At 39.3% G+C, this 12,329-nt stretch overlaps 1 protein-coding gene across 1 annotated transcript; it reads left to right on the top strand.

Moving 5' to 3' along the window:
* The first annotated feature begins 607 nt into the window (after window positions 1–607).
* LOC116052807 lies at window positions 608–2,817 on the top strand. The gene is made up of 4 exons (XM_031303636.2): window positions 608–874; window positions 1,060–1,276; window positions 1,843–1,986; window positions 2,549–2,817. Exons 1-4 carry the CDS (start codon window positions 608–610, stop codon window positions 2,815–2,817), a joined length of 897 nt encoding a protein of 298 aa, XP_031159496.2.
* The last annotated feature ends 9,512 nt before the right edge of the window (window positions 2,818–12,329 follow it).

The following is a 12,329-nucleotide window of genomic DNA, read 5'->3' as shown; positions in this document are numbered from 1 at the left end:
ACATGCTTAGGATGAAAAACTATACGTAAGATTCTGAATTATAAAGCTAAATATATGGTTGTGAAATAGAAATCCCACATTTAAGATAAAACCCCTTGTCATAAAAAAGTTAAGTTTACTTTGTTATAGAACAGAATAAATATGGGTGTATTGAGTTTTTCTAATGATGTGTTTTTAGATTATAGAAATAATAATAAAAACTGACAGCTAAAGAAAATCCAGTTAGTAATTTTGCAATTCATTATCTGTTTTGTTGAGGCACCTCTTTATGTTGCTTGGTACTGTAGCTTGCCATTGCTTTATCTAAAGATAGGTATTTGTCATGTATCTTTCAGCGGCCAGTGTTGATGAGGAGGCTTTGAAAGGCCTTAGCCGGGATGACCTGAGGGATCTTTTTCCTGGCCCTGAAAATTTTTTCCGAAGAAAGAAACTTTGGGATTTCATTAGTCAAAATGTAAACACAAATTGGAATAAGTAAAAATTAGTAAAGTCTGAATTGTACCATATTTTTAATGGTCCTAATGCATTTTGTTTTCATCCTACATAATCCTAATAGTGTGAAAATACCACAGACCAAGATGCCAGCACTTGTAGTGGAAGTGGGATTATGCCCTCAACTAGTGCCATGCCACCATGCCAGCCTCAAGCCTCAACCCCCATATCTGCTGAGAAAACAATGAAAATGCCAGACCCTCCAGAGTATGTGGTGTACACAGATTCTGAGTTAGAAATGGTGCGTAGTCAGTACTTTGCATTGCTCTGCAATGGAAAGGAAAAGAACTACAAGATGTCAAAGGAGCTATGCTGCAGACTTGTAAGGAACACAATCACCAGCATGGTTGCAATCCTGCGTGCTAGTCCCATGGGGAAAGAAGTAAGATACCCTTCCAAATTGGAAATGAGAGCCATGTCACAGAAGATTGTCGACTATTACCCAATGTTACGTGATGCTGATCCAAATATGCTATATGTAAGTAATATTTTTTTATTTATCTAAACCAAAACTGTGGGCAGGTCAGCAACAGGACAAACAACTTATCTAACATTCTTTTACTACAGCTGACCATCTACACCAAAATGTACAAGCGACTCCAAAATATGAGATCCCCAAGGAAGAGGCAGGGCTCCGTACCACAAAGAGGAGTGGCCAAGACAGCTCTCTTCAGTGCAGACAACCAAGACATGGAGACAGATTGGACAGACACAAGCAACTCGAGTGATAATACCATACTTCTTGAGAGCAATGATGACATCAGCGAGGACAACTCCAGTGCAGGTGTACAAATTGTGGGCAAAAAATGAAAGGTTGCTGTCGTACAACTTGTTTTTGTCTAATCATGTAATGAAACTATAGTTTAGAGGTCGACCGATATGGTTTTTCTCTGGCCGATGCCGATCTTTAGAAATCAGGGTCAGCCGATGGCCGATTAATGCTGCCGATTTATTTTGGCCGATATTTTGCCGATATGTGCTTGTTTTTAAACCTCTGTTTGAAAGATAAAATGTAACACTAATATACACAGAATTTCTCAACAGAAACATTTATTTAACACTTCACCAATCTACACTTGTAGCCTATACTTCAATTAAAAATGTATAATGTAAAAACATACTGTATATTGTATAAATAATGTATGAAAAATATATTAAATAAATATATATTAAATTATGTTAAAAAATGCCAAAAATCAGCCGATTAATCGGTCGACCTCTACTATAGTTGTCCACATTTGTTGAACCAGAGTTCATGGCTAGGGATGCACTGTGTTTATATCTGCCTGTTTTTGCTTGTCATCATGCTTTTAATTGTATTAAGAATGTTTTCATTATTTCCCAAAAAAGCATCCCCACTGCAACTACCCTCCTCTGTGCCAAGGAAGCCAAAGAGTGGGACCAAAACCTTACTGCTGCCACCCCAATCAGCCTCAGGCTCCTCACCCAGGACTGTGATCGCTTCACCAACCACACCTGCAAAGGATGTTGTTGGTAAGTCCACCTCAGCACACCTCTCAGCCTGTTATCCATAATGGATAATGGCTTTCAGAGTGGCAAATCAGAGTCTAAACTTTTGGAGATTCAATTTAAATTATTTATCAATTATTTCCTAAGATTGTGGATGTTGATGAACACACTTTTTTCAGACATAAATCAATCAACTCACTTTGTTCATATTGATGTAAACAATATCAAATGATTGTATTGGCCTTATTTCAGTTAAGTTCATTGATTTGATTTGGCTCAGCAATTATTTAACGATGAATCATTTCAAACATTCATGTATAGTTTTTTGTTTGTTTTAAATAACTAATTAGTGACTAGTTCAATCATTACATATCATTTGTTCAATCAGTACATATATATACTTATTTTATTTCCTTTCCTCTGTTTTTCCCCCACGTATTCAAACATAAACTTCTAAACATTTTTTACTGCTACTGTAAGTTTACAAAAAAATAGGGCATTATATTTTAACCACGCTTTATTTCCCCTGTGTTGTTGTTGAAGTGTTTACATTGATATGTCTCAGCTCTGTTTTTTATCATTTCAGTCGGCCAGGACAATCTGAAGATGCAGGCTAGGCACTACAGAACCTTGAGCAACATGTACAATAAGCCCAATGCAAAACCCAATCACAACGATGTTGCTCAACTTTTGGACCTTGAGTTTGAGGCCAGACGGGCTTTCATTGACGCAGATGTTACAAGGGAAGAAGACCGACCTGCAAAAATCTTTGAGGCATATCCATGTTTCAAAGATGTATGTTTTTTTTGTTTTTTTTACTACCCGCACTTGAATTACTGTCTATCTGTGTTCTAAATGTATAATGCATTGTGAATGGTTGAATAACTGTGTACAATGCTGTCTTAGGCAATGGATGAGCTGCGGCGCATAGTAGGTGGCACCAACAGCAGATATGTCGAGGAAGTCAAAGGAAGATGGGCAGACTTTTGTGCCAAGGTACAGTTCTATGGCGTGTGGAAGAAAGCCCTGAAACCCCCTTTCCCTTTGGATGTCCGTGGAGGTAAGTTGCTGTTTCATATGCAAATGTATTGTTATTTATACCATATTCAGACCATTCAGTTCATCTTTCTATTCTTTAGTGGAGTTCACACTCGCCCTCTTCAATGCACTCCCATCCCTTTTCCCCTCACCAACTTCACCACCAAAGAAGCTTGGAAATAGCTGTGAGGCACTTCTTCATATCCTGAAGGTAAGAACATTTTTGTGTTGATTCCTCACTGTCCTCTTTGAAGTGTCGTATTTTCTCACGTTGTTGTGCATGTTCAGATTTACAGTAACAATACACCCACAATCACAGATATGACCTAATTTATGCAAAAAGGGGAAAACAGAAGTGCCTCTAGTGTCCCTCAAATGGTGTGTATAGAAAGGAATACAAAGAAGTGTTTTAAAACCTTTGATTAATTAATCCATTCATTCATTCCAGAAAAAATAGAAATATACCACCTTGCATCAGCTTGTATCAGTTTTTAATCCATCCTAAATTCCTACACCTTGATCAAGTCAAACAAATGTTTTTTAAACACGTCCCCCCCGCCCCATTGTAAAGTAATTAATATTTATTTCTTCCAGTCTGATCCTAAATCAGTATGAGTTTTTAAACGTGAATTTAATTTAACAGTGTTCAAGTCATTGGTTGCAACCTGATCATTTAATCTAAAAAATATTTTTATAATGAACATACACTTTCAATACATTTTTATGTCTTCTCACTCTCTACACATTGTTCTTTTTATTCTGTTCCAGTCAGGCGAAGACCCTGGCCTGTACCTGGAGAAGCGTCCGCTCTCCTCCCCAGTTCTGCTTTCTGATGGATCAACCACCATCGTGGCTGTGGGTAACATACCTGTGACCACCCTCCCGCAGGAAGATTTCTCAGATGGGATGTTGGTGTTAATGGCATACTACTACACTTTGCACTTAACATATCCAAAATGTGTTGCAACGCTCCTCTCTGTTATTCAAACAGAGGTAATTGGTGACACAATCCACGACCAAGATGCCACTAGTGCATACAAGAAAGCAATGGTTGATTGGAAATCTTTCATTGAGAAGTAGCTGAATGTCAAGGAGTATTTTGTCATGTCAGTTGTTCTTGTTATTGTTAGTTGTGCCTACAATAGTTTTGTGTATTCCGCAATCTTATTACAGTGTCCCTTAGTTATTTGCTTAAATTACTCACAGGGGTTCCAGTAGTAGGGCTGCTCCCTCTTAGTCGATGAGTCAATCTTAGTTAATCGGTCGTTTTGGTCTTAGTCATCTTAGATTTCTTTAGTCGATTAGTCATGTTTCATGCTTTTTTCATGCTGAATGACTTATTTCCAAGAAACGTACGAGCACATCTCTGGTAAACACAAGAGTTAAGGGTTGACATTTTACCTAATAGATATCACAGTGAAACGTACTTTGATTACTTTCATTAAGGCAGTTATTTGTTGTATTACATGTTTTCTGAAATGTTGTGTTTAAATATGCAAAGGCATTATCTTATTCAATATATGCATCCTTTTGCATGGCTCTTTGCGGAGAAACTCAGATTTACAGATCTGTTGATTAAATCAACTAATCGACTAGTTAATGCAATTGAATGAGTGTTAGTCGACTAAGAATTTCTTCAATCGAACACAGCCCTATCCAGTAGTAAGTTTTACCTCATCGAGGCCTGTATTTCAAAGGATGCGTTCATTGAAAAATGCTGATACATAACTGAGAGGGCTGAGAATTGTTTTTTGCTCTTTTGTGGATTGTGAAAAAAAAATATTCAAATGTCTTTATTGTAAAGATTGATTGATTGTAAAAATGCATAGCAACCCTGACTCACTGCTGATGATGTTAAGTGTTAAATAAATGTTGACAGCGCTTATAAGCCATCCTGGTTGTGATTGTACCATTAAGATGTATATTCTAAAAATAAGGACAGGCTTTAGGTTTTAAAGTGCCCATATTATGAAAAAATCACTTTTTCTGGGATTTGGGGTGTTATGTTGTGTCTCTGGTGCTTCCACACACATACAAACTTTGAAAAAAATCCTGCTGTTTAGAGTGAGATACAGTTTCTGAATGTGTCCTGCCTTCAGTCTCTGGGTGAGCTGTTCAAAATCGACACGGCTTGTGACGTCACAAGCCGAAACGAGCAGGCTAACCGCAACCATTAGCTCGTAGCGTTAGCATGCTAACGCTAATGCTAACGCTAGCATGCTACCTCGTTCTCAGTAGCAAAGCACTGCTACAACACACACAAGTTCACCATAATCTACAAAAGAACTACTTCCATGTGCGCCCTCATTTAGAAGTCTCCCAGCTAATCCTGCCTTGTAACTGACCGAAGTTGTAGAAACAGCCTTTCTTTTACTGTCTATGGAGCTAGCTAGCTGACATGATCTACATCTGAGCTACTGGGCATGTGCAGTGCAATCAAAGATAGTACAGAAGAAGAAGAAGAAAAGAGGTCTCACTCTGTAGCTAAAACAGAGACCAGCTGAAAAGCAGCAGTGAGAGAGAGCGGTGCAGTACAACAACAATATGGTGTTTTTTGAAAATTAAACCATGTAAACCTATTCTGGTACAACCTTAAAATACAATTATGAACCTGAAAATGAGCATAATATGGCTGCTTTAAGGTTTAGTTTTAAGATGAAGTAAGCCTTGTTTCAAGATAAACCAGCTTGCATTAAGACAGAGCTTAGTCATTCTTCACTAATACTGAGTTTTCTTTTTCTAAATTAAATTAATTTTTTTTTTTTTTTTTTTTTTTACAAATTTTCAGCTTAATTTGTTAAAAGTAAGAAAACTAAATATGTAATTGCTTATATTTAGTATATTTCACTTATTTTTAGGCTGTATAAAGTTAAAATGTAAGTAATCTCATCTTAAAACCAGAATTTTAGGGTTATATTTAGTGTATTTTACTTATTTTGGGGCTGTAAAAAGTACAATTTTAAGTAATCTGATCTTACAACCAGCATTTTAGGCTTATTTTAAGCCTTCCAAATACCTCTGTAGACATGCTTATTTCTAGATTTAACAATCTTAATTCAAGAAATCTTGTCAAGTGAAATTATCTTGCTGCATGGACAGATAATTTCACTTGTTTTGCCTGCCTACGGACTACTTTAGACTCGGTTGCTCCTCTCAAAAAGAAGATGATGAAGGAAAGGAAACTAGCACCTTGGTATAACTCCCAAACTCGCAAATTAAAACAAATCTCACGAAAACTTGAAAGTAAATGGCGTTCCACCAAACTGGAAGAATCTCGTGTGGATTGGCAAGATAGTCTAAAAAATTATAGGAGGGCCCTCAGAAATGCCAGATCAGACTATTACTCAACACTAATAGAAGAAAATAAGAACAACCCAAGGTTTCTTTTCAGCACTGTAGCCAGGCTGACAGATAGTCACAGCTCTATTGAGCCATCTATTCCTATAGCTCTGAGCAGTGATGACTTCATGACCTTTTTTAATGATAAAATTATAACAATTAGAGAAAAAATTCATCACCTTCTGCCCACAGCTTCCAACGACTCACCATTGGGCGCAGGAGGGCTAGAGAGAACGATAAGACCTGATACTTATTTAGACGGCTTTTATCCTTTAGACCTCCAACAATTAATGTTAAGGGTCTCTTCAGCTAAGCCAACTACCTGTCTCTTAGACCCCATTCCAACGAAGCTACTTAAAGAAGCACTACCCGTGGTCAACACCACATTACTAGATACGATCAATATGTCCTTATTAACGGGTCACGTACCGCAGTCTTTTAAAGTAGCTGTGATAAAACCTATTCTGAAAAAACCCACCCTCGACCCTGAGGTCTTAGCCAACTATAGACCTATATCTAACCTCCCGTTTCTCTCCAAAATCCTTGAGAAGGTAGTCGCTAATCAATTGTGTGACTTTCTGCATAGAAATAGTCTATTTGAAGACTTTCAGTCAGGATTTAGAATGCATCATAGCACAGAGACGGCACTGGTGAAAATCACTAACGACCTTCTAACTGCTGCTGACAAAGGACTTGTCTCCGTACTTGTCTTATTAGATCTTAGTGCTGCATTCGACACTATTGACCATACCATCCTCTTACAGAGACTGGAACATTTAGTTGGCATTAAAGGAATCGCACTAAGCTGGTTTAAGTCCTATTTTTCTGAGCGATCCCAATTTGTTAATATTAACGATAAACCATCCAAATACGCTAAAGTTAGCCATGGCGTTCCTCAAGGCTCAGTGCTTGGACCAATTCTATTCTCTTTATATATGCTTCCTCTAGGCAATATTATTAGGAAACACTCAATTAACTTTCACTGTTACGCAGACGACACCCAATTATATCTGTCAATCAAGCCAGACGAAAGCGGTCAGTTAGCTAAACTTCAAGCGTGCATTAAAGATATAAAATCCTGGATGACCCACAATTTTCTGATGTTAAACTCAAACAAAACGGAAGTTATTGTGCTGGGACCCAAGCACCACCGAACTTCATTATCTAAATATATAGCTACCCTAGATGGTATTGCCCTGGCCTCCAGCACTACTGTCAGAAATCTAGGAGTCATTTTTGACCAGGATCTATCCTTTAACGCCCACTTAAAACAAACCTCAAGAACAGCCTTTTTCCATCTTCGTAACATTGCCAAAATCAGGAACATCCTGTCTCAAAACGATGCTGAAAAACTAGTCCATGCATTCGTAACTTCCCGGCTGGACTACTGTAATTCTTTACTATCAGGCTGCTCAAATAAGTCCCTCAAGACCCTCCAGCTGATCCAGAATGCTGCAGCACGTGTTCTGACAAGAACTAACAAAAGAGATCACATTTCTCCTGTATTAGCTTCTCTGCATTGGCTTCCTGTAAAATCCAGGATTGAATTTAAAATCCTTCTCCTGACCTACAAAGCACTAAATGGTCAAGCACCATCATACATAGAAGAGCTTTTAGTACCTTATTGTCCCACTAGAGCACTGCGCTCCCAGAACTCAGAGCTACTTGTGGTTCCTAGAGTCTCTAAAAGTAGAATCGGAGCCAGAGCCTTCAGCTACCAGGCTCCTCTCCTGTGGAACCAGCTCCCAACTTGGGTTCGGGGGGCTGACACCGTCGCCACATTTAAGAATAAACTGAAAACCATCATCTTTGATAAAGCTTATAGTTAGGGAGTGAGGAGTTGCAGCATAGTAGAGAGTAGAGGGAGGCAGGAAGTACAAGCCCGTTCCGGCAGGGGAGAGTACGAGCCCGGTCCAGGGCCCCTCTCTTTAGCCTGCCTCTCTTAGTTATGCTATTATAACTCTAGACTGCTGTGGGAAGCTCCTTCCAAGGACACAATGAGCCGCTCCCTCTTCTCTCTTTTCACTTGTCTCCTTTTGTGTGCATCTTAGTCCCAGAAATGCCTGTTACTAACCTAGCTCTGGGGAGTTTTCTCCCCGGAGTCCCTTTGCTTCTTCTTCACCCAGAACATCGCCTTGGAATTGGGTGGCACCTACACCGGGGTCCTGGGTGCAGCTGACGCTATGGACTTACTACACCCTGCTACGCTCTGCGTTTCCCCGCAGTGTCCGACTGCGTCCTGCCGCGTCCAACCGCGTCCACCCAGGCTGCTGTGCCACACTACACCCCGTAACGCCCTGCTGTGCCCTACTATGACATGAACTACTATGACTACCATTGTGATCACTGCTTCACTATCTTTATTATGACTATTATTGCCACCATTCACCACTCCCCCAACTGGTGCCGTCAGACACCGCCTACCAAGAGTCTGGGTCTGTCCGAGGTTTCTTCCTAACAAAAAAAAGGGAGTTTTTCCTTGCCACTGTCGCAATAGCTACTGCTAATGCTTGCTCTTGAGGCAACCACTGTAATAGTTGGGGCTTCGTAAAGTACAGAGTTTGGTCTAGACCTACTCTATCTGTAAAGTGTCTCGAGATAACTCTTGTTATGATTTGATACTATAAATAAAATTGAATTGAATTGAATTGAAATTGAATTGTTTTGAGTACCTTTTCCCTCAGATTTAGTGTTTTTATCTTGTTTTTAGACACCCCTTTTTTGCAGTGTGGCAATTTTAGACCCTTTTTAGAGGGGCTCAATTTCATCTCAGCCCCCCTAAAAATTAGAAATCAATTTTAGTGCTTCAAATTAGAGCTTGCGAACTTGGACTAATAATTCCAGGTTCAAAGGGCTTGAAACAGGTTTAATATCCTGTACGCAGCTGTAACCCCGTCACGGAAAGGGTTAACAGAAACATAGTGTTGGCCAATTGGAGGTGGTTGTGCCAGACTCCCGCTTTTGGTTGAGTCTCTGTCTGATCTGTCAGAGGGAGAGCAGGAGACGGTTGTGATGTTTAACGTTGGTAGTCCCCAGAGAAGAAGTTGGTCATTTCATGGCGCAGATTAGAACCCAAATTGAAACGTAAGCAACTAAAATTGCTGAATGTTAGAACATTGAGTCAAATTGGTCGTTATTACTGTGACTTATAAAGTGTCAGGTTTAGTTCCATCATAGTGTCAAAAAAACGTTAGCTGACGTTGTTGTTCGGTAACTAGCTCAGAGATTATCGCCTAATGAAATTACTGATTAAGCGGGGGGGGTTAACACTTTTGCAAGGCACTGTATCCGTGTCACATTCTCATTAAGGGTTAAGCCCCCCTAAAGGTCTGATCCTAGAATCGTCCCTGGTATCGATCTTATTACACTGATATTGATCAATATAAATACCAACGTTGGTATCGATATAATCAATATTTGGATCGATCCGCCCACCACTTCTCTGCAGGGTTTGGTAAAATTGTAGGCCTACTTTAGAGCAGCTTTTATAAACATCTTTGTCTTTCCATTTTCTTTAGTACTGTATCCAATATTAGGGCTACATATGGTTTTACATTAGTCACTTTTTTATAAAATGTAAGTTTTTAGGCTAAGGCCTACTAAGGTTTAATTATTTAATCCAAAAAAAAAATAGGCTAGTACCAAATTTTACCAGTATGTCTGCACATCAGTTTATTGCAGCACAACAACAGTTACAATGGTCAAATTACATTAAACTGGAATTCTCTCCCTGTTTTCTTTAATAGTTAAGAACATCAGATAGGCCTATTTTAATGATATTGGGCGCTCAACTCAAATTGCCCCCGGTTTTCATTTGAGAAATGGTCTCCTTATTATAGGCTACTGTACATGCATGCGCTTAAACCCTCTGAGACCGAGCTTTGTAATATATGATAACAAAATGCGCAGTTTATTGATTTAATAACATTGGTAAATGCTGGCTCCTTACCGTCTTCCTTCTCTGAAAGCTAACAGCTGTGGCTTCCCAATGCTGTCCCGTCCCCGGGGAGATCGAAGCCTGTACAAAATATTTTCTATCCAGTCTGGAACTTCTGTTTCTTTTCGGGGACTTGGGTACAATAAATCCATACTCTTAGATCAAGTATTGATAGTCTTGTTGTCCATATTTTATCCATTATCTACCATCCATTAACGTTTACTGTCGTTAGCTTTGTTGCTAAAAACAAACAAACAAACAAACGTATTACCATTCCCGTGAGACTCTAGTCCATTCCATTTACCTCGGAACTCGGAAGCCGGAGCTGGGAATGACGTCATACCCAAGTTGAATGCGTTCTATTTACAAGTAAGATTTGTTATTGTTTCCATTAGCTCTATCCAGGTTAGCCATTGTTAGCAATACCAGTTGATGACAACGCATTAGGCTGTTTTTTGTGCATACAAACAGAGTAACAACATGTCCACAGAGAGAAGTTGGACAGGACTGTGTGAACGACTGATTTAGTGAGACACAAATAAGACAGAAGTGCTTATAACTTACTTATGCAGGGGGCAGACATGTTGGATTTTGAACTCGGGCTACTTTGAGGTTGTCCAAGTTCCGAGCTCGGAAATTCAAGTTCACGGGGCACGTTTTCGACTTTGACCTCAGAAAATTTGAGTTCCGAGTACAAATGGAACGCACTATAACCAATGACGATTTAGAACCGAGACGCCCCAACTCGTGCTAGTTTCCTGTCTCTGCGCCACGTGGGCTCCGCCACGGCCACGCCTCTTTAGGAGACTAGCGGCAGGTCCGAGTGTATTGATTCCAATGGGAGAAGCTGTGTAAATGCTAACATAAAATACACAGTCACGTGAAACAATAACATACATGATCCTTTATTGTTAAAGAGAATATTAATAAATCAATAAATCAGCCCCAATGATTAACAATGTTTTGGTCTGTGACCTGAAACCTGAAGCCTGCAGGTCACAAACATTAAGAACAAACTTTACAGTGAAGTAGGAGACTTCTGTTGTTCAGCACTTACACTTTTATAATGAACACATTTACATATTAAGGAGGAAGAAGGAGTAGATGTAATTTAAAGGATTTTTAAACAGGAAACAGGACTAAAATATTTCAGATGCTAAACATTCAAAGCAGCAGAGTATTTTATATCTTAAACATGTAACATGCAGGTGTGTCAGGAGAGCATCATGACGTCACTGTGCAGCAAAACACAGAACACAGATCAAATATACATCTAGATCAGAAGATGAGAGTAAATACGTTAAAATATTACAGTGGAGGTTTTATCAACAACTGACACTTTATGTTAATCTTTTCCTTCACAATGGGTGCCTGGGTGGCCTAGTGGTGGAACGCGCGCCCATATATAGAGGCTTACACAATGAATTAGTGAGAAACTCTTTCACTCAATCAGGTGACTTCACAAATCCGTAATAACAAACAAACAAGACAGCTTACAATTGTTTTTACCTTAATATAATTTTTTGTCCATTACTGTGTCATGTTCATTAGTGATATTTAAACCCAAATATCTAAACTAACCTGCTGCTGACGGCACAGTGAATGAACCAAGTTGACGGATTAGAGAGTTGAGGTTGTTCTTGATATTTAAAAAATAACTCTTTAAACTTTTGATCGGTTCATAATTTGAGTAAACAAGATTCATATAAGTCAGGTCCTGTAAATACAAATTGATGGCAGCTCTGATAGCATTAACATAGTCTGATGCAGGTGTACCAGTCTGAATATCCACTTGGGCGCCATGAATCAACATCTGGACGTGGAAGGTGGCTCCGTTGACCCAGATTTTGAACCCCCGGCTGCTCATCTGTCTGTCATGCAGCAGGGAATTTCTGAGGATGGTGAGATGGTTGCTCAGCTGATGTTCCAGTCTCCTTATGTCCTCCCGTAATTGTTGGTCATTGTTCATGAACATGCGATGACGTCTCAGATACTCTGACATTGTGTCTCGGACACTCGAAGCTTTCTCTTCACCAAACACACGTCGTAACAG

Source organism: Sander lucioperca, chromosome 6 (assembly GCF_008315115.2).
Source record: "Sander lucioperca isolate FBNREF2018 chromosome 6, SLUC_FBN_1.2, whole genome shotgun sequence".
Taxonomy (NCBI): Eukaryota; Metazoa; Chordata; class Actinopteri; order Perciformes; family Percidae; genus Sander; species Sander lucioperca.
This window is presented reverse-complemented; position numbering and strand designations above follow the sequence as displayed.

Bases quoted from the DNA above. Each gene is read 5' to 3' on its own strand.
- LOC116052807 (XM_031303636.2), top strand. From the start codon at position 608: ATGCCCTCAACTAGTGCCATGCCACCATGCCAGCCTCAAGCCTCAACC. The intron at 1,277-1,842 runs GTGTACAAATTG...TTCCCAAAAAAG, and splicing joins CGAGGACAACTCCAGTGCAG to CATCCCCACTGCAACTACCC. The intron at 1,987-2,548 runs GTAAGTCCACCT...TTATCATTTCAG, and splicing joins ACCTGCAAAGGATGTTGTTG to TCGGCCAGGACAATCTGAAG.